Source organism: Tachypleus tridentatus, chromosome 8 (genome assembly GCF_004210375.1).
Source record: "Tachypleus tridentatus isolate NWPU-2018 chromosome 8, ASM421037v1, whole genome shotgun sequence".
NCBI classification, from domain to species: domain Eukaryota; kingdom Metazoa; phylum Arthropoda; class Merostomata; order Xiphosura; family Limulidae; genus Tachypleus; species Tachypleus tridentatus.
The window spans coordinates 29,437,237-29,461,330 of NC_134832.1; the positions used below are offsets into that span (position 1 = coordinate 29,437,237).

The following is a 24,094-nucleotide window of genomic DNA, read 5'->3' on the forward strand; positions in this document are numbered from 1 at the left end:
TTAAAGCAGTTCAGATCGTCTCTGTTACTATGTTGGTTGGTTGGTTGATTTAGTGTTTTATGGCACAAAGTGACTAGGCTATCTGCACCAAACATCCGGTAAAAATAAATTAAATGTAGTAAAAGATATAAAAGGAAATGAAGGTAAAACAAAAACCATTGAAAAACAGAAAAAGCATAAAACCAATGTTGACACCTAGTCTACAATGTTAAGAGAGAAAGCAGAGTAAGAGAAGTTGTAAAGGACTTTCTCTAGCATAATGGTAATGATCATAACCCACCAGAAAGACTAACAGGTAAGTACAAGAACCACAGTCAGTCACCTGAAGTTGGCCTTTCCAGTCCTGGTTCTGGGTTATGTTGTCATAACAGCCATTATCAAAAGGTAAAGTAATGAAAGTTTTAAAAGACATGTAGCAAAACTGTAATAATAATTAGCCAAATGTCTGGTAAAAAGGTAAAAGTAAAGTAAATGTAGTAAAATTCATAAGAGGAAATGAAGGTAAAAACAAAACAGCAATTAAAAACATAAAATGGCATAAAACTAATGTTGACATCCAGTCTACAAAGTTGTAAAGGACTTTCTGTAGCATAATGGTAATGATCATAACCCGCCAGAAAGACTAACAGGTAAGTACAAGAACCACTGTCAGTCACCTGAAGTTGGTCTTTCCAATCCTGGTTCCTGGTTATATGTCATTATGGCCAGTACCAAAAGGTAAAGTAATAAAAGTGTAAAAAGACATGCAGCAAAATTGTAATAACAACTCGCCAGGACGACTAACGGATAGTTCAAACAGCAGCGTTAGTCACCTGAAGTTGGCCTTTCCAGTCCTGGTGTCGAGTTATTTAATATTCTGCCATTTTTCAATGTCAAATTGAACTAGAGAGATTGAGACTCTGAAAAGGGAACCACAATTAAAAAGGTGTAATGAATAAATATCAAACATTTAAATGAGATTAAAAAGATTAATGGCTATTAAAAAACTAAAAACTTTATCAAGGTGGACAGTGTCACCATCACCAACAACACTGTCCAATGTTACGGACAAACCTTGGGACAAAACATGTTTAAAATAGTGCCATCATTGAAAGTCGTAACGATGGCAAGAAAGTAAAATGTGGCTTACAGTGATTTGAGTGTTACACAAACTACACACTGGTACAACAGTTCCAGATAAAAGAAAACAATGAGTTAAAAAGTTGTGACCAATGCATAGTCTAGTTAGAACAACTTCCTCCTTCCGAACCTTACGGAAGCTAGACAGCCAAAGCCCAATATAGGGTTTTATTTGGACTGTTATTTGGAAAAGTTTGTTGTCGCATTGCTCACTCCAAGTGGTCTGCCAGCTAGCACAGAGCCGAGCCTTCAATACAGGACCATAGTCAATGTACGGAATAGGCACAGTGGTGATAGTGCCAGAGCAGATAGATTTAGCTGCTGTGTCTGTAAGCTTGTTCCTGCGAAAACCAATGTGGCCTGGTATCCAGAAAAACTGGATAGAAGTAGATATTAATGAGAAATGGGCCAGTCAATTTTGAATATCAGCGAGAACAGGGTGTGAGCCAATGTGATGCAATTCCAGGGCCAGTAGAGAACTAAGCGAGTCAGTATAAATAGTGCAGTTGGAGCATTGCTTAGCTTCAATATGATCCAGGGCAAGATATATGCCATACAGTTGAGCAGTGAACACAGAAGCTGTAGAAGGGATTCTGTGCACAACCACCAAACTGCAACAAACCATGGCAGAGCCCACAGAGTTACCTGATTTGGAACCATCCGTATAAGTTGGAATGGAAAGATTGTTTGAAAGATGTTCAGTAAATTAAAGACGGTACTTCCAATCGGGAGTATCTGCCTTTCTCAGATGACTTAAAGAAAGATCACATTTGGAGAATGTAATAAGCCATGGTGGGATGGGCTGACCAGTGTATTCTGCAATGTTATCCAAGGACAGACCCAATTCATCCAATTGCACCTGGATGCAAAGGCCAAAAGGAACAATGGCAGATCATCTGTTCTGAAAAAGAATGGTCCATTGAGGAAGAAAAACACATCCCCAGGTGGAATGCTTTGGTAAGGAATGAAGTTTCGAAGAATATAATAAAGACATTTGCAAACGGCAAAGGTGCAGAGAAGGTTCATGAGATTCTATGTATAAGATTTGAACTGGGGAGGTGCAGAAAGCCTCAATGCAGAGTCAAAGTCCTTGATGATAAATGGGGTCCAGCATCTTTAAGGCCAAGGGTCTGGCTGAGCCATAGACCACTGATCCATAGTCAAGTTTCGATCAAATGAGAGCACGATATATCTTTAACACAGAACATCGATCTGCTCCCCAAGTAGTGGTAAAGAGGACATGGAGGATGTTCAGTGCTCTTGTGCATTTAACCCGTAGCTGTTTTACGTGTGGTATAAAGGTCAGCTTACGGTCAAAGATAAGCCCGAAGAACTTGGTCTCATGGACCACTGGCAACAAAACTTCACCAATATGGAGTTCAGGATCAGGGTGAATATCCATTGGTGGCAAAAGTGCATGCAAACGGTTTTAGAGAGAGAGTCCACTTCAGTACATGATTGAGGGCAGTTTGTAGTTGCCACTCAATATATCTCATGTTCGATGACTGACATGAGATGTGAAAGTCATCGACATAGAGCCCGTTTGCAACAGTGAGAGGGAGTTGTTCAGTGACGGCATTTATCTTTATACTGAAAAGTGTGACACTCAAAACACAGCCCTGAGGAACCCCAAGTTTCTGTAGAAAAGAACGGGAATGTGTCGAACCCACACAAACTTGGAATATCCTGTCCATTAAAAATTTTTTAATAAACATAGATAAATGGCCACGTAACCCATATATATGGAGGTTTCGCAAAATGCCATACCTCCATGTTGTATCATAAGCCTTCTCAATGTCAAAGAATATTAACACAAGATGTTGTCGTTTGAGAAAGGCTTCTCTGATTGATGTTTCAAGTCGAATTAGGGGGTCTGTGATGGAGTGCTGTCATCGGAACCCACACTGGGAGGGCGAGAGGAGGTTGTTTGATTTGAGGAATCAAACAAAATGAGCATTAACTATCCTCTCTGAGGTCTTACATAGACAGCTCGTCAAAGCAATTGGACGGTAGTTTGAAGGAATCTTGGGATCTTTCCCAGGCTTAGAGAAAGGTAAGATAATAGCCTGGCACCAGGCATTAAGAGAAACATTCTCCTGCTTGATCCAGTTAAAAACAATTAGAAGAATATAAAGAGAAGTAGGAGAGAGATAGCGTAGCATATCATAGTGTACATTATCAGGTCCAACAGATGTACTTCCGGACCAATGAAAGGCCATTTTCAGTTCCACCAGTGTAAAGGGACAATTTCAGTCAAAGATACAGTCAGTTTGAAAGGAAAGAGGTGAACACTCTGCCCGAGTCTTGATGGCCAAGAAGGTGAAGGAACAATCAGAAGTGCTAGATATCTGATAAAAGCTTTCACCTAGAGTATCAGCGATGCTCCGAACATTAGCTACCTTTTGGCCATCAAAGAGTAAGATCGAGAGGGAGACAGAACTGTAGTGCCCACTGACCTTTCGAATTCTGTCCCATATGACCTTGGAACTGGTGGTAGAAGATATGCTAGTTGTGAACTTAATCCAAGATTCCTTCTGGCTTTGACGTCTTACCCACCTAACATATGCATGGGCCAGTTGGAAAGCGATGCAGTTCAAAATAGTGGGATATCTATGGAAAGTATCCCAGGCCCGTTTTTGAGCCTCCCGTGCCATGTGGCAGGTAGGATTCCACCACGGACGAGGATATCATGGAAAACGTGTTGAGGTTTTAGGAATACACTGCGCAGCTGCTTGTATAATACAGTTAGTTACCGATGCCACACAGTCGTCTATTGATGGCTGACTCACGATGGCAGGATCAAGTTCTGTGAGAGCAGTGAAAGTGGACCAGTCTGCCTGATCCAGCTTCCACCAGAGCACATGGGTAGGATGGCATCGACCACGGCCAGTCTCTCTCAAAAGTATAGGAAAATGATCACTGCCTAGTGGATTATTGTCAACCCTCCATGAAAAATAGAAGAATAATGAAAGGGAGCAAACCGATAGATCAATAGCGGTAAAGGACTGACTAGGTGCATGAAAATAAGTGGAAAAACCAGTATTGAAAAGAAAAAGATTGTGAGCAGAGAGCATACACTCTACAGAGCGACCCCTCCCATCATTAACAGCACTTCTCCAGAGGGGATGATGTCCATTAAAGTCCCCCAGGAGTAGAAAGGGAGCCGTCTCCCTCAACTGTTTAACGAGGGCATCAAGGTCTGATTGATCACCCATCTCTAAAGGGGACAGCTAAAGAGAACAAACAGTGATGTTATGACCCAAGAAAACACGAATGGCTATGGCCTCCAAGGGTGTGTTGAGTGACAAAGACAGGGTGGGCACATTCTGATCAACCAACAGTGCCACCCCTCCATGCACTTGTCCATCACACAGCTTGTCATTTCTGTACAGAGAAAACTGCCGAAAGGTGACTGTATCCGCAGGTTGCAGAAATGTTTCTTGTAAGGAAAGACATACAGGATGGTACGAAGCAATCAGTATTTTGATGTCATCCAAATTAGAATGTAAACCTCGACAGTTCCATTGTATCAATGTGGCCATTTTTAATTCTGTTCTGTCCTTATTTGGAGGATGTCCTGCCCTGGGTCGATTGGGCAGGTCTTTGTTGTGGGAAGGGGATTCCAGTGACTGAGGATGCAAAGAAATGATTGTTTTGCATCTTGGGGTGAGAGAAAAAGATGTATCTGAAGAAATGCCTGTATCTGAAACCAAAGTATGTGGATCTTGTGGTTTATTGGAATGTATGGGAGGAACAGAGATGGGTGTAGAAGTTGATTTGTCAACCTTTTTAACCATGGAGGTCTAAAGGCTTTTCATATGTTTTGAAAACGATTCTCTTGGAGGCACAGAACAAAGTGCAGCAGCATATGTCTGAGATGAAGTGGCAGACAGCAATTTCCGAGCCTCAAAATAAGTAATGTTACGAGTCATTTTCAAAAGCTGCACCCCTTTTTCCTCTGACCATTTAGGGCAAGAACAAAAGTAGGAGGGGTGAGAACCATTGCAGTTGATGCAATGTGGGTCCATGTCACATTCATAGGCAACGTGGTCCTTGTCCCCAAAACGAGCACATGTCAGGGAACCACGACATGATGTCTTTGAGTGGCTGAATCTCTGACATTGGAAACATCGGAGAGGGTTTGGAATGTATGGCCGTACCTGCAAATGAGATAACCTGCCTTGATGGTGGCAGGTGCACGTGGTGATGTAAATGTCAAAACGAGGATATCTGTCGGCAGTGTAACTCCATCTATGCAAGTGGAGATGCACCTCTCTGCAGAAACTCCTTGAGTGGAGAAATCAGCGAGAATCTCTGACTCGGGGACATTCTTCAAATCCCTCTCAATGATAATTCCTCGTGATGAATTCAAGGTAGCATGAGGGATAACCTCAATAGGTACATCCCCAATTGCCTTTGAATTCAAGAAGAGTTCACTGTGTTGGGATGTGGATATTTCAACCAATATGTTTCCAGATAAAAGCTTCTTTACTGACTTTGGAGAGCCAGCAAGTCCTTCTAGACCCTTCTGAATGAAAAAGGGAGACATTTGCCCTAAAGGTTTGTCTGAAAGTGAATGCAATATATGAAAATGATGTACAACAGGTGGTACAGATGGTGAAGATTGCTGCTAAGAATCTACATGATGTGGTCGTTTACCTATTGGCTGTTTTTTCACTATTATATCTAAATTGTTTGTAGGAGGATCCACAGGAAAAAAGGAAAGTTTCAGTACCCACTGACCCCACCTACCATGGAGCCCTATGAAGGGATGCACTACAATGTCATGCCAGGACAATGCAGCAATGCAAGGGTTTCATGAGCACTATACCCAAACACCAGCATCAGACACAATGTCTACAATACTCATTGAGAACTTCCAACACTGGTACTTGGTTGACTCTATCCCAAGTGGACCAGCCAACTGACCCCAGGGGGGCCACCCAAAGGCTGCTCGTCTACAGGAATTCAAGGCCAAAGTGGTATGTTAGGGTTGGACCCCTCAACCACCAGGATCCTCTCCTCCCCTTCATGGGTCACCACACACAGCAAACACGTGGGAGGATATTTAGATCCCAGAGGAGGTAACCAGAAAGAACAGAATCTTCCCTGGGAGGTCCCCTCACCACGTACAGGAATCCACACCGAGGGGTACTATGTACTTTTAAACACCAGGTTAAGAGAATTAAATGGGGATTATCAGGAGAAACAGTTTGTTCTTATATGATTTGTTGGCCAACAGAAAGTACAATCCTGTTTATTTCCAAATGCTCTTCCCACATAACAAAAACTGAATCCATAGTAAAATACTGCCTTTGTGGTGAGAAAACAGAAAAGCAGAAACAAATGACATCTGTATAAAATAAATATCTCCAAACTATTATTGAAACGAAAAGACGTAGAAGGCAAATGTTTAGGTATACAATGTAATAAACATGTGATGACAAAGAGTTGAAACTAGTAACTAGTTTTGATGTAATTATGTCTATAGTGTTCTATGTTTACAGTGTAATCATGGGTTTTGGGACATAGATATAATACAAGTAAACGGTTAATGCATTCACATCTTCAGCATACATAGCTTCAAGATGAAAACAAAAAATTGAAATAATCCATAGCCGTATCCTCAAATACATAAATCCCTGCAAGACGTATATAGCGTATGGTTACAATATATGTCACAAATAACTTATAAATATGTAGAAACACTTGTATAGTACATGGATAGCTATCACTGTTCTAGTATTCTGAATAACAGATGAAATTTAATAAAAACTTACTGGAGCAAGAGCAGCAGAATGAAAATATACAGGTGTTGATAGTTTTGTAGGTAATTTCTTCCATTTCAACAAGTCTAGCCTGAGACACCAAAGGTCAGAAAGAATAGTATATACATTAATCCCACCACAGATATAAACCTCTGAAATTGAAACAAGTTGAAATCAATGACATTCTAGCATTAAAGGTATACATGGTTAAGTAAAAAATAAACATTAAAAACATAAATAGAAGGAAAGCAAATAACATTTATAAAAATGTTTCTATAAAGGTTACTTATTAGAGAAACATTAAAAGCTTCCAAATAGCATGTCTCTGTTACTTAAATTTAAATATATTGGTTACTATACATTTTAATAGTTTTAAAAAAGAAAAAAAGTTTCATTTAACACAAATATCAAACTGTTAGCACTATAGAAATATAATAAATGTTAAATTATTCAAAAGAGTAAGCTATAACATTGTGAAGTTTGTTAAAACAATTATATAAAACCTGTAAATAATGCGAACTTTACACAATTTTCTATATACATACCATTTCCTCTCTGTACACAACCATGACATCTTCTTGGCATAGGATAACCTACAAAATAAACTTATAAATCATCATGAATTTGTACCTTTATCACACACCCAAAAAACAGAAGGCACATATGAAAATTATGCACTAATAGTAACTAATTTTAGTTTATTGCTCCAGAGTATTCTTAGTTTTACACAAAATAAAAGTGCAAACTTTAACTTCAAGGTGTAATTTACTATAACTATAGAGGAGTCAGAATACAATTTAAAAATATACAGCTTTCTTCCTCTACTTTTAAATGTTATCAATGCCTCATCCTTGGGTTGTTAAGGAGTACTACTTTTGACCTTCTGGGACGTTATGAAGCAAAATGAGCATTTTGAAGTTTATAAAGCAACTTCACTCTTTTCTCTAATGAACAAAACTTGGAAACTTCCTATACCTCTTACCATTTTCAGCTGAACTATCTGAAGAAGTTTGTAGAAGTTCCCATTGTTCCTTCTTTAAATTATAAGCAGGTATCTAAAACAGACAAACAAGTTACCAGGTGAGTATTTTAATACACCAAAAACTATATTAATTTATAATTGAAGTAACCTAACATTTACTGGTCATAAAAAAATTCAAAAATGTAATATTTTAAATGAGCTATTGCATATAATATACACAGAAACACACATATATATTACGTTTGATGCATAGTGCTGTGATAATTAAAATCAATTACTTGAGACAACATTCAGCACACTTAAATATGATTTCAAGCACATGGTAACAATTCTAATAATGTTTAACTAGACCATAAAATGTTTTTTTGGTTATTAATACTAACTTGCGATCAAAACAGACTATCTACAGTTACAACAGAAAGTGTTTGTACCCCTGTGTCGTGAGTAGTTTTTTTCTTCATAATTTAAAAAGTATCACGATTAAGATCATGGAAGTAGGGCATATTATAAATATTATACTAACACACATCTACATAAATTATGTAAATTGAACGACAAATAAACTGTTTATAAACAAATAACCAAACATAGAAGGGGCAGAAAGTGTTCGTGCATCTACTTTAATGGTCAGCTGTGAAGTCTTTCAGGTGAATTACTTGGTGCAATCTCTCCTCATAGCTCTCCATGATTGTCTGACAGTACTCGACTGGTATTTTCTTCCATTCTTCTTTACAGAAAGCCTCCAACTCTTGCAAGTTTTTGGATAATGTTGATGAACCCTGGTCTTCAACTCATGCCAAACATTTTCAATTGGGTTGAGATCAGGTGACTGCAATGGCCACTCCAGAATGCCTATATGGTTCCTCTGTAACCAGGATTGCACATATTTCAATGTGTGTTTAGGGTTCTTGTCGTGCTGGAAGATCCAACAATGCCCAAGTCGCAAGTTCTGAGCATCATTCTTGATATAAGTGCCTAATATATCAACGTACTCTTATTTTTTTATGATTCCTTTGATGCAGTGAAGGCTGCCTACACCAGAAGAGCTGAAGGAATCCCATAGCATGATTGAGCCACCTCCATGTTTAACCGTAGGGACGGTGTTCTTTGGAAGATTTTGTTCCCCCTTCTAACAGAAAATATAGCAAACATCAATGTAGCTGTAAAGCTTGATGTTAGTCTCATCTGACCAAAGAATACTCTTCCAATAGGTAAAGAGTTTATCTACATGCTTTCTTGCATACCTCAATCATGCTTCTAAATGAACAGGCTTTAAATATGGAGTTCTACGAGGACAACATGCTTTGAACCCAGAAAAGCGTAACATGTTCATAACTATAGAGGTGCTTACTTCAACCCCAGTTTCCATTACCAGTTTCTATATGTCATTACATGATAAATGAGGGTTCCTAGTAGCTTCTTTGAGAACCTTCCTCTTGGTTCTCTCTGGAATTTTGGTGGAGCATCCAGAATGAGGGAGGTTAGCAGTTGATCCTGTAAGCTTAAACTTGACAATTATGCTTTGAACAGTAGATTTTGGCACATTAAGTTGTGTAGAAATACTGAAAGAGACACACAAGACTTCGGTTTTTTAAATCACTGGACAGTTGTTTCCTGTTCACCATGATGACCAAGCAGATAATGACGGAGACGGCACTAAATAGCCGGAAGTACATTTTTTGCTGGCTAAATTCCAATAATTATAAACCCAGTGTCTAGTTCTGGAATGGTATAATGTAGTTTATTCGCCAAACTAAACAAAATTTTTACGAGAATACCAGTTTTTTCACACCTTCTGAACTGTATGAACACCTTCTGCTCCTCCTATTTTTGGTTATTTGTTTATAAACAGTTTATGTATCGTTTAATTTACATAAATATTTATGTAGATGTGTGTTAGTATAATATTTATAATAGATTATACTTCTATTAGCCTACTCGTGATACTTTTTAAGTTATGAGCAAAAAACTACTTGGGACGCAAGGGTATGAACACTTTCTGTTGTAACTGTACATGATAAGAACTGAAAGTAAATCCAACAATGAAAATACGTAACTAAATACACTTATTTATTATATATTATATTTATTTATTATATTATTACTTACAATGACAGAAATGCATTGTTTTATAAAGTACATACACCTTTGCTGTTAACAAGAATTTGAAATTTGGGGTTAGTACTAAATTCATGTATTAATTTATTAAGGCAAATACTACTTACAGTAAAAATATATTAATGAAAATATATATATTAATCATTCTACGCAGTAGTGTTACTTACAATAATATTAAATAAAGAATAGAAAATAACTTAATTACAAAACAGTTTTACTCTCATAATGTGTGAAATAAGTAAAGAATTAATATTGTTCCTACTAACCTTCTCGAGGTCAAAACTGCAAGTAGCTGTTCCTCCGCCAAACACATATATTCGTTCATCATCAACTGCAATTTCATGTCTATATCTAGAAAGAAGCCCGTATGGCCTTAGTGGCATGTATAAATCCCATCTTGAACTAAAAGCAACTAGGAAATGTATCAAAAGTACTAAACCTCTGTTATGTATGTTATGCATGATTTTTTTTTCCCTTTCAGGTTTTCTAATGAATATGTAACTTTTTTCCTCATATAAATTTATTATGAATATTTTGACATTTCTTGTGAAAAAGCACACAATCATGGGTTGGTGCAGATAATTTTGCAAGTACTGAAAATTTCTGAGTATTGACAAGTAAGTCTTTTCTCCAACATTGTTAATGTGCACACAATCACCAGCATAAGATAAATATAGTAAGATATTTATATTATACAAATTTTAGACTTTTTAAAATTTAAATACCTTTATTTTTCTTAAATTTCCAATAGTAGAGAAAAAATATCACGAAATATCTTACATGAACCTCTTGCACATTAGTTGTGAATGAAATAAATTTATTCTTCATAACCACAATTTTATTTTGCTCTTTTTACAGGATGGTACAGAGGGGAAAAGAGAGCCACAAAGTTTGCTATTCCAAAAATTTGGTATGAACCCACTGACCACTCAAGCAACTGCTACTTCTGCATGGTGGACCCTTCCAAACATCGGGTTGGCAAGAATGCATCTGCTATCATGTATCTGGACCTTTCATCATCCAATTCACCAGTGCCACACTGCCCTGAGCACCCTGTACCCACTCTACCAGAGAGAAAGCAGCCATCCTCAGAAGAGAGCAGCAAATCAGAAGAGGAGGTAGACATTGAAAATCCAGATTACAATTTCAGAGGTGCAGCTGGTGAGAGAAACACAAACTACCCCAACCAAAGAGACCTTGCACAGATTGGATACATTGTGGCAGAAGCAGAGCCCATCTTGATGAGTGAAGAAGCTTGAAAAAATGTCAGTGATGCTTCCTCTGCCTTGCGACTTGCACACTTTCATCTAGATGTTAAAAGCTCGGCATTTGACAAGTCAGAAGAAGCAACACTGACATTTTTCAAGCTTCTCCACTCGTCAAGATGGGCTCTGCTTCTGCCACAATGTATCCAGTCTGTGCAAGGCAATTGGAATTGCCTGTAACCCAAAGAAGTGGCACCTCTTCACTGATAGCTCATCCAGAAGTCTCAAAATTGTGCTGCTCCATAACAGGAATAAGTATTCATCTCTTCCCCTAGCTCATTTGGTATACCTCAAAGAGGAATACAACAGCATCAAGACCTTGCTAGAAGCCTTGAAGTATGATGAGTATGGCTGGGAGGTTATCAGAGACTTCAAAATGGTGGCATTCCTGATGGGTCTCCAAGAAGGCTTTACCAAGTTTCCCTGTTATTTTTGTCTTTTGGACAGCAGGGACACTGCAGCACACTACAACAAGAAGCACTGGTCACTACAGACCGAGTTCTCTGTAGAGATGCACAATGTCAAGTGTAAGCCACAAGTTGACCTCCAGAAGGTGTTGTTCCCACCATTGCACATAAAATTGGGTCTTATGAAAGAATTTGTCACAGCTCTTGATAAGGAGTCTGCAACCTTCAAGTACCTTTGAGACTCCTTCCTTAAGCTGTCTGAAGCAAAGGTCATAGCTGGTGTCTTCATTGGACAACAAATAAAGAAGATCCTGGAGTGCATAGAATTCCCCAAGAAGTTCGATAGGAAGGAAAATAAAGCTTGGGGCAGCTTTGTCACAGTGGTTCGGGGCTTCTTGGGCAATCACAAGGACAAAAAATTATGTGGAACTGCTTGAGGCTCTGGTGAAGAACTATGGCAAAATGGCTGCAGGATGTCCATGAAAGTCCATATCCTTGATGCTCATCTTGATAAATTCAAGGAGAACATGGGAGCATACTCAGAGGAGCAAGGCAAGTGCTTCCACCAAGATATACTGGACTTTGAATGCTGCTACCAAGGACCATATGACAAAAACATGATGGGAAACTATATTTGGGGGCTGATACGTGAAAGTGATTTACATTACAGTCACAAATCTCAAAGAACTACTTGCTTCTAAACATTTTTGTTCATGTTTATATAACTTTAGTATAAATACATATAAATCTTCATTCATATGTTGTTTTATTCAAACCTTATGTAAATGAAAATGTGCAAATTTGCCTGTTTTTACACAGAAATAGGTTAATTTCTAAATTTCATTATCCAGGTCACATAAGCAAATTTTGAAGGGAATAATGGCCATTTTCTGTACTTTTACAACATAAGAAATTAAGAAATAACGCATACTATCCAGGAACAAAATTTGTGTTACATAGTGTTATTTAGTCTGAGGCCTTCCTTGACAAAGTGTTTGTTTCATTAATAACTTTAATTTCACACATAATTTTTTCTACATTTTCTGATGCTCAAAATTACAGTGAATAAATTCTGGTTAATTTCATCCCAAACTGTTTTATAGGACAAGTTTTCAGGTTTGGATGCTATATTTAGCTTATATTAAATAGGGCAAGTGTGGTGCTTCTCTCTAACTTTCATGAATGTGTGACCTTTGGTGGTGAAGTAACCTATCCTATGCATCCTCATCCAACATCATTAGTTATCTTCCAATATTTTTTATTCACTTAAAAAATAATTAATTCAGTGAGGCCCATTCCTGTAAAATGTTGAAAATCAAGGGTGAAATTTTAAGTGTTTGGGGAATTACTAAGTATTGCATAACTTTTACAAAGATAACACATGCATATACATGTTTTTGGAAAAAATTAAATAAATGAAGATTTTATTTACTCTAATGCTTGTTTTGTTCACTACATCATGATACATGGACCTGAAAATAAAATTCACTGAATGATTAATATCACTCAGATGCTATTTTCAGGTAAGTAGTAAAAGTAATTTTCCTTTCTATTTTCAGGCAAGTAAAAAAACCAAAATCACTCACCTGCTATTTTCAAATACAAACGACTGCAAAAATGTTAACAATGCTCCAAAATAATGTTTAAAAAGTTGATTTTTGAATGCATGACCCAGGACTGATTTATTTTAATCTCTCAAATGAAGACATGAACACAACTTACAAATAATTATTAAAACATTGTACACAAGACGGGTAATAGTATATTTATTACCATTCTACTGTTTGATACAGTATCCTTTTCTAAGGTAATTTTACCACCACAGTGTTCCAAACAAATTGTTACAGTTATTGTCTCTACCACCAGCAGCCCTTTTCCCAATCAACTTCCACTCTGAACTTTTTTATCAAGAAAAATGAATATTTATGTCTTAATATGACCTTCCAGGTAAAAATACAATTAAACTTGTACATAATTCACATCCAGCTTTGTGAAAATAAACATACATGGTTGATAAGGTCCTCTTGGTTTTGAATGACAACATCAGTGATCTTTCATACGCATGTATTAGTCTGTTTATATATTTTTCTTACAAGCTGATATTGAATTTACTGAAAATTCACTGTACATGTGAATAAATATTGTCCCTACTTATCTACCTACAATCACTTTTACTCCAATATTAAAAAAGTACGCTTAAAAGATAACTTCCTTCAAACTGGTTATCACATATCTTAAAAAATGTACGATTTGATGATAGTACTAGTTCAAACCGCAATTTTGTGGTTTGGTGGAGGTGGTGGGGATCATTATATAAAGATGCTTAAAGTTATGGAATACTTGTACACAATTTAATGTACATAAGGATAGCCTCAAAAGTTAACACATAATCCTCTAAAAATAACAGGTAGATTTAAATTAATTAGGTCTATCCAATATTTAGAATATATTGTTATTTCTGTTTATTGAACTATATTTTAATAATTCAAATATAGTAGAATTCAAGTATTATGGCATCATGCCTCAGATAACATATAGATTCACAACTTTATTATTGGGACCAGATAACATTAGGATCATCCAAGTATATGCAACTTTAAATATTGTTAATACTGCATTTAGTTCCCTATGTACATTCGCTAGAACAATGTTTCTCAACTTTTATTAAACCAGGGAAGAGCTCACTTCCCCTTAGAATTTATTTACCTTGGAATATTTTGTGAATGCTTGTTTGTTTCCATTAAATCATACAGACTAGTAAAGTGATTGTGATGAAAACAGCTAATTCATAGACAAATGGTTGAGAAATGCTGCCATAGAAAAGTCATTTTATTCAATTTGCTTTCTTGGTTCTTTAAAGTTTGTAAGATTATAAAATTACCAAACATAATAGAATATGTAGAACCCACTGACAATAACCAATATAAAATCAAGCCTTCAGTTTAAGACCTGTAGTCTTTTAGACTTTCTTCAGAGAAATAGTTTAAAACAGTCTGACCACCTCAGCTTTAAAATGTTTACAGAACATAAAAACGTGTATAATTATGTTTATAATATACTCTTCAAAAAAAGAAACGCAAAAGGCAAAATATGAGACAAATTGTTAACAAGTTTATTCCGGGTAGTTCTGTATGACATGTGTGAAACTTTGCACATTCACTGCTGAACATCCAAAGTCTGCAAAGGCGAAGTCCACGCTCACTAGTTGAAGTTTAACGTCACTCAACGTCAATAACGAGTATTCCCCCCGTGAGCATCAATAACTGCTTGGCATCTCCTGCCCATGGAAGCGATGAGATGATGAATTACATCCTGTGGAATGGCTGTCCACTCAGCCTGCAAAGCTGCTGCAAACTGAGGTAGAGTCTGTGGTTGAGGTTGTCGCCATCACAGACGTCGATCCAACTCGTCCCAAAGATGTTCAATGGGGTTTAAATCTGGTGATCTGGAGGGCCAGGGAAGAATGTTGATGTTGTGGTGTCTCAAGAAGACAGTGGTGAGTCAGGATGTGTGAGGACGGGTGTTGTCATGTTGAAAAACGTCGTTGACGTTCACCATGATGGGTTGCACATGGGGCCTAAGAATCTCGTAGACGGTTGTGTACGGTCTGATCAGAAATCCTACGCAGCCCTGGTATGATTGAGGCAGTAGACATTGCAGTGGTGGTCCTATCCCGAAGGTGACGTAACCGGATGTTGCGTTATTGTGCGGGCGTGGTCACACGAGGTCTGCCAGATCGTGGACGGTCACGAATTGATCCATGTTTTTGGTGATGATTCCATAGCCTTGTAATGTTGCTTGGGTTGACATTCACAGCTCTGGCAACATCTGATCGAGATTCGCCTGCTTCCAAGCGACCAATGGCGTTGTTGTGTTCTGCTTCAGTCAGTCTTGGCGTAACTGTATTGCGTGTCGGTGGCTTAACACTGAGCTATAGAAACCGAGAACCCATCACTTTTATAGAGATTTTGCACATGTTGCACTTGCAGAACATGCAGATCTCTCAAACAAATTTATTGGACACACGTGCGTTTTTGCAAAAAATCTGATGTTTTCCTCCGTTTTCAAAGTGCACAACTTTTATTGTCATTTTGGTCTGACAATCAGTGCCTTAACACGTGTAACATCACATACTCTGAGCTTGTAACCTTATTACATATATTTCTCTTTAAAATAACAAAAATGTCCCTTTTGCATTTCTTGTTTTGAAGAGTATATATATTAGTTTATTTTATAAATTTTCCTGAAACATTAATAACTTACTATGTTTCACTGCAGTTTATAATATGGTAGTATTCTTTGAAACACTAGGGTGTATTTTCTATAATTACACATGGGGGACAGGGATGGAGGCATTTTCTTTCAAAAATCAAACAACTTAAACACTAAACAGATGCCAGCTATTGTGTAATGTGCCAGATAAATTTGTTCATTTTTGTATGATGGCCATTCCAATGATTATGAAACTGAAATTATGTGTAATCACTTATATCTTCCCATTTAAATAAATGAGTTTCTGTTTACAAAATATGTATACAATGCTGATGTGCAGGTGAAAATAAATGGTACACAAACTGACGTCAAAGTATCACAAACTAAAGAAGGCTTACTCCCTTTGTTAATACTTTAATACTCAATTTTTGGTAATGCTCAAAATTTACATTGTTGCTTTTCATGTCTATTCTTTATTTATTATTACAAAAATAGCTAAACTTAAAAATATATAGGGATTTTTTGGGGATTAGTTAAGATTAGATTAGGTAAAATAAATAATAATAATAAAAATATTTCATGAGGCATGCAAGCAAGCAGCTTGTAGGTAATGTAATTCAATAAAACAATGCGAGCTGTGCATTCCCTGTGAGACTTTACAACTTATAGTGGAACAGATAGAAATTAGACATCGTACATTGGGCAATAAGATAATAAAATTTAGTTTTAACCAGATGTATAGTGTTAGGAGCCTAAAGTTACTTAGGATAGACAAATGTAGTTTCATTTTACAATTTTAATTAACTCTAAAAAAGGAAAAAGGGTAATTTAGATTTATCTCTCTTTTTTTTTTTCTTGGTGGTTATGAGGTCGGTCAAACTGACCAATCCCATTTAGAGATAGAGCAGAGAAAATAAAAGATAAAGCACAGAGTTTCACTGAAAAAATTAACCAGTTTGAAGTGTATTTAGAATGTTTTTGAGGTTACAAAGGAAATTTAGGATTTTTGTGATGAAGAAAAGTATCTTTAATCTTAACATTAAAATCACTTTGCACACAGATTATTCAAAACAAACTCTCAGTATATTCCTGGATAAATTTTTATTCTAATTTATTAAAAATACTTTAATAAAGTATTCTTTGTATGTGAAAGACTTATAATGTTAACTAAAATACTACCAAATTTTGTGATGACCATATTATATTGAAAGTTACAAGTATTAAATATATATAGATTTTAAATGAGTATAAAAAGGTCACATGGTTGGTCAAATTTGCAAAGCCCATGTTTAGTATGTTAACAACTACTTTCATATCATATCATTTGCGAGTTCTATTCACTGTTGAATACAGTCACAAAAGTAATTAGCAAGTTTGTGGGCAAAAGCATACAGAAATCAACATATCCTTCTTTCATCTGCAGTTGAAATGCATTTTCTGTCTTGTGTTGAGCGAGACATTTTTATTTACTTATGTTGTCTTGTTCTTTAAATTTCCTGCAGTTAACTCAATCACATTTAGACTGTTCAACTTCCTACATTAATAGAAAACTCTGAGTAAACTTATGTCCAGATTTATATACTGACCACCTGAAACTTGTAGCTTCTATATATTTATTCAAATTTAGTGCCAAAAATTTCTACCATTTTAATTAAGTAATTTTTAATTATATACATTAACATATATGATAAATACCTGCTCTCTGGTGTTGTCTTTGCTGGAAGTAGCTTCCATTCCTTTTCATGTAAATCAAGCTTGTGGATCTCCATCGTGTATTCATATCCTGAAGTACCTCCAACTACATATAATGCTTCTTTGTATAGAGCTACCCCCTATAGTTGATATACACATTATTTTAACTGCATTAGACAGTAAAAAAAAAACTTATGAATAAGACATGTCTTCATAATCTAAAGCCTATTTTAGAGAAATTTAGTGGAACTAAGACCACTAGGTAACCTATTACAACTGTTTTCATGTTTATAGAATACCCTTTTGGTATGCAAAAGAAAATATATGCAAACTATTTTAAAAGATTTGTATACAAAATAAATTCCATACAAAATGCACTTAATCCCCTCATGGACTGGAAGAATGTAACTAATATCTCTTGATTTCATTTTCATCTCACACTGGAAATACTTAACAAAACTGAATGAAACTTAGTGCAAATTTTCTAAATACTACATATTTTTGAGAAACAGCTAGGTAAGAATATTTTGGTAACAATAATCTAGTTCAAGATCAATTTATAATTAATGTATAACATTTTATTTTCATTAGATGATCAGTTATTTTACTTGCTTGACAAATGTAACAATAATAATTACTAAATAAAAATTTAATCATTGAACATTTTCCTATTGCCAGCCACACTTGCTAAAACTAGCTGAGCTTTTGTTTTGGTTTGTTTTAAATTTTGTGCAAAGCTACACAAGGGCTATCTGTGCTAGCCACCCCTAATTTAGCAGTGTAAGACTAGAGGGAAGGCAGCTAGTCATCACCACTCTTGGGCTACTCTTTTACCAATGAATAGTGGGATTGACCATCACATTATAATGCCTCCACAGATGAAAGGGCAAACATGTTTGGTGCGACCGATTTTTGAACCTGATACCCTCGGATTACAAGTAGAATGCCTTAACCCACCTAGCCATGCTGGGCCTAAATGAGCTTATTCAATGTTTTGTCCTAAATGTTTGAAAGCTACAGAAATTTTCATTATAACAAACTATCACAAAAACATTTTTTATGAACAAATACAACGTCTAAAGAAACTATTATAAAATTCCCGTATTTTACTTTTACATCTAGGTGTTCTACACTTCCTAAACCTGACAAGAGCTCCAGGTAGCCACTTTCCCCCCAGTGTAAATTACTGCTCACACCATGTTACTCCAAAATCATGTAAATACTTTTTAACTTGCTCTATCCAATAATACTTTTCCTGCAGCTATTTCAAAGTTAATCTTCATTAGTAATCAATCATTCGTGTCACATGTGACATTATAAAAGGGTCAGAGCAAAAGGATAGAATAATAAATCTTCAAATAGAAAAGGAAACTCTCATCAAAAATAAAATAGGATTTTTTGCCAAGGGACAATGGCTTCTTTAGCAAATATAAACCTACTTTTAATAGTGAGAAAATGTTACATAATAAGAAATTTAAAAATGTAATGTTTACAGACAAGACTACTCAGCGATGCACAGAAATTAAAGTTTGAACAATTATTTCCATTTTCATTTCAAATTAAATAAACATTACAAAATAAAAAACTATCCTTTCCAAAATTTTTGGCTTAATAATTGTTGACATAGATATTGAATTAATATTTTTGCTTAAATTTTAAAATTTCATATGCAGGTGTGATTCAATATATGAAACATGCTCCAAGGTACCAGCAGGGTTAAAGTATATCTCATGAGACTGTTTCAAATATAAATAAATGCAGCAACAAGAAGTTAAAGATAATACTGCTAATGTAAATATACATTACTTACCAATGAATAAAAGCTAGTTTGATAGTTACTTTCCTGTGCATATGAGAAATAATACTTTTAGTTCCCATACAACTGACAAGCTGGTAGCAATGTGTCACTCTTGAATAACCTAAAATCAATTTTTCTTCACCCTGCTATAATAATAATATTTTATATATGTTTCTACAAACTTTAATTTCTACTGTTACAGAACCAGAATCAAGATAAATGTATAAACAAGAAAAGGTTTAGGTACATTTGCTACTGACAAGTAAACACCTCTCACAGCAAAGTGAGACTTCCATATACAAATAAAATAAAGTTTTGAGGGGTTGAGGTGTTTTGTTTAAATAAATCATTTTTTTTTTTTAAATAATGAATGCCATTTATAAAGTACTAGAAACAATGATGGAAATAAATGTGAATAAAAGTCAAATACTGCAGAAATCATCTCTCTCTAAAATGAACTGTATAAGCATACAGCTATACCTTAATAGTTTCCACTGTGACAGTTGTCATTCAATCCATCAGAAAGTGTCAGCTAATACAAAGCCAATAAAAGTACAAACAGTTATATTATGCCCAATATTAGTAACTTCAGTAATGGCTCTCAGTACTGAATTACCTCATGAAAAGTACATATGTTCTGGCTATTCAAGGAGAATCTGTATTTCAGTAGGACTTAAATGCAAAACTTTGAAAAGCATACATGAAAGTGTCTTTTTTAAAAATGTAATTGATCAAAGCAGAATACAGAAATTCTTTAAAGACATTAAGTATTTCAGGATATGTTATTTATGAATTGTGATGAACAAAGTACAGAACTTATCAATGTTAACTTGAGAATCATGAAATATACATTAGCCCAAAGTGGTCTTAATGGAGATCTAGCTGCTGGAAACCCACAGTTGAGAAGAATTTACCAAACCAAAAGGTTGAAATAACCACAGCACCATCCACACTTTGGAACAAGTAAAGCTAAGAATACATATTCATTACAGTTAATTTAACAATCAACAACAGTTTGTTCAATAACAGAGAGAAGAACAGTGCCATGGTTAATTAATGTACAACATCTGCAGTGAAGGATAAGAACACATTTCGAGCTACTTACAAGCCAATATGCTGATGTTAATTACATAAATGGAACATCATTCTGACTATTAACAAATACCACCAAACTTCTAATCCATCATGTTATTCCTTTAGTAACACAACTAATCATATGGACATTAATTTCCAGTAAGACAATACATCATTAGTACTTTGTAACAATATTTTGGTTATCAAATCATTCACAGTCATTCTATTTCAGTAAATGCCTGATAAGAAATACAAAATTAATTCAAAATGACCTCTCACATACTTTATTAAATACAACATAATGCCTATAACACATCTTGGCCATGGTAAACAGTTACAGAGACTTTGTGATATCAGTCTGTTTCTTCAGTAGCTTATAAATACATATTGCTGTGGTACTTGCTTTGAGTTTCACTAATCCTCCAAGCTGACAATGACATTATAAAGAGCTCTGCACCCAACATATCTTCATGACATACCAAGAATATTAAATTTTATACATCTATTATTTTGTATGTAAGTGATGACTAGTGACTTAGGTAAATTAAGAAACAAGTGTTATTTCTCTTTTTACATACTTGTCCATACAAAGGCTTAGGAGGAGTTCCTGTTGTTTTAAGATGACTCCACTCTAATGTTGATAAATCACACACATGAAGGTCATTGCTGCTTGTTGAACCAAATGGTACACCTGTTCCCCCATATACCAAAAGTTTGTTGCCTATTAAAACAGCTGTCAATTAAAAAATACCAGGTATTAATTACTAGCAACAGTTCAACTTGTTTACAAAGAATATAATGAAAAAAAAAATTATAAATCTTACTTCAAATTGTAGAACCTTCAAATTTTTAAATGGAGGCTGTTTGTTTTTTCTAATGAGTAAATAAAATGCTTCAAGTCCAAATCAAAATAGAAAGATAGTTCTGATAGCTTATTTTTCAATTCAATTATTAATACTGAAGTTGCTAAAAATTAACCCTATCATTAAACCTAAGAAATGAAACATTTGTATAAACATTTTTATTAATAAAATACACAAAAAACAATTAATAAAAGAAAGATTGCATACAAGTGAATTCATTTGATTATTGTATGTGTTTGAAACAGATGGAAGTTATTGGGACTACATTTTATGTAGCCTTGACACAGGTGTCATGCAATATTAGGCTATCAGGTAAAGTAATAAAACAGACATTTTGTTAACACTGCTAATTGGAAGAAAGTAGCATGGAGCAAAAAAGTATACATGTAATTTTTAATCATTTGTCATTAATTATTAATTACATAACTGAACTTACAGTATAAATATATTAACTTGTGACTGTAGAATCCAAGTGTGTGAATTTGTATTTTTATTATTCAAAAGTCACAGAAACCCCTTACTTATAACATAAAACTAGTAATTAACTTTTTCCATATAGGGTTGGTCAATGTTGCTAACTTAGTAACCACAAAGTAACCATCAGAATTTCCATACTATAACTGTTAACTACATCAAATCTGCCTCATAACCATTTTACTAGGCTGGTCAATCTGACAAGCCTCATAACCACCAAAACACAAATGTGAACCCCCCTTTTTTTTCTATAATGCTGTCAAATTGTAATAGAAAACATATATGTGTATCTTAAATAACTTTAAACTAATAACAATATACATCATTTACACTTAAATTTTACTATTTTATTACCCTTTGATCCTAATTACTATCATGCCATTATCATAAATACACTATCACTTGTAATAGGAATGAGTCAAATGTGCAATAAAACTTTAAAATCTCAAACACACTGCACATAACATACAAACAAAATTTTATAAGCATTTTACACACACAAAGTGTTAAGTAGTAAACAAACTAACTGCAGAGTAATAAGTCTTCAAAGCACTAGAGAAAGTTGATCGAGTTAAAACAAAAATTTCACTAAACTACTAATTTGTCAATCTGACTATTTCACTGACTGAGTGAGTAACATCGTTGGATGGGCATAAGATTTATGCATGGGCTAAAAGCAATTCTCTTAGTTTTACTTATAAAAATGGTAATAGCAAGCAAGTAGTAACAATAACCATTTTTGCAAAAATATCAAGGAACTAACAATATGTTGTAACCATATCCTATTATTACACAAAGTTACAATGTTCCTACACTGAAAATGTATTTAATAGCTACTTCTTTCCACTCATAAGATTAACTGTTCTCATTTATTGCTGCCCTCTATATGTAAACTTTTTTTATTACACATGCCAAAAGCCTTCCTCACCTTTCCCATTAAAACCAAATAATTCCAACATGTATCTTATACAATCATCATGTGTAACCTATCCATCAGTAGGAGCACAGTACACTCAGGTGATGCCTGTGACTCCCTCTATGAACCTATACTGAACTTTCACTTTGAAGTTGATGGAAGCACTAGAGGTGAGTGGGAAGGAAGAGTTAGAAGAGGAAAGTATCCATTGGAAATACATTTTCAGTGTAGGAAAATGTTAAATTTTGATACAGTACTTCTCGTAAGAAAGAGGAACCGAGATGAGGAAAAAATAGACATTCCCCTGAAAGCAAGGGAAATACACCCCTGTAGAGAGAGAGAGAGTCAGACATGAAGCTCTGAAGAGAGGAATTGCACCACTTCTGATCTAGGTGTACTTTTCTCCCATTTGAGAAATGTACAAAAATGTGGGCAGAAAATAAGAGGATTATATCCTAGTGAGAGAGGAAGTGATAGGAAAGTTATCCAGTGTTAATGTAACACTGAAGATCAGAGTATAGCTACAGGTGGAAGACAGAAACCCAACAAAGCCAAAAATGTGATAGGATATAAATAATGGAATATGAGCGTGTTAGGATTAATCCACATGCCAGATTGCAGGATTTCCTCTGGAAGTTGACAAAGGTGAAAGGCAAGTAAAAAGGTGAGTTGTGAGATTTGATGAGGAATAACACAGTACAAAGTGTGCTGGAAAGAGGACAAGTAGAGAGATACCTGAATGAAAAGGATTGCTAAAATACAGAGAGACAGGAAAGAGAGTCACTAAAGGAAGTCATGAAGGCAATACAACAATGAAATACATGCACAGGACAAAGAAGCCTATGTGATGATGACAAGTGAGAAATAGAGAGTAGGGAAATTGGTGAAAAGTAGAAGCTACCCTCATGAGCTGCCGATGTTTGGGGAAGGAAAGAACAATCTTGTTGAAGGAGATGGTGGTAAAGTGTGCATGTAACATCAATGGCAAACAAGTCAGATCATCAATGTTCACAGGCCATAAGGAGAAAGAAGTATGCCTAAAGAAACAGGTGAGACAAAGAACATGAGGATATAAGTTCAAACAGAAGCAATGTAAGGAAGCCAGAAGGACCACATTAATATCCCAATCTGGAAGGGCAGGTTACTAAAATCAACAAATCCAAAAGGACTAGATTAATATGGAAAGGATGGGCAGGAGAAAAACCCTATGACAATGGGAAAGGCAAAGGGTATGAGATAAAGCTGCCCAATAACCTGAAACTGAAAACACCAAAGATCCCTGGCTGAAAATGTACATGAGAAACTTGGAGACACTAGGATGTATGGCAAGCAGCAGGAAATTCCTAATCCTGGGCCTAGGTGCAAATTATCTTCCATTTTTGCTGATTCCATGAAGGAAGGATGAA

At 35.4% G+C, this 24,094-nt stretch overlaps 1 protein-coding gene across 2 annotated transcripts in view; it reads right to left on the reverse strand.

The window, feature by feature from the left end:
• slim (scruin like at the midline) overlaps positions 1-24,094 on the reverse strand; it is a 45,322-nt gene that overhangs the window by 3,702 nt on the left and 17,526 nt on the right. The window contains exons 4-9 of one of the 2 annotated variants that reach the window (XM_076447934.1): positions 21,014-21,168; positions 17,567-17,703; positions 10,254-10,338; positions 7,870-7,942; positions 7,433-7,480; positions 6,900-7,039 (exon numbers count right to left, since the gene is read on the reverse strand). In XM_076447934.1, the coding sequence (XP_076304049.1) occupies positions 6,900-7,039; positions 7,433-7,480; positions 7,870-7,942; positions 10,254-10,338; positions 17,567-17,703; positions 21,014-21,168 (638 nt within the window). Of the gene's footprint in view, positions 1-6,899; positions 7,040-7,432; positions 7,493-7,869; positions 7,943-10,253; positions 10,339-17,566; positions 17,704-21,013; positions 21,169-24,094 lie in introns of both variants that reach the window. The other variant, XM_076447933.1, reaches the window with a different exon arrangement.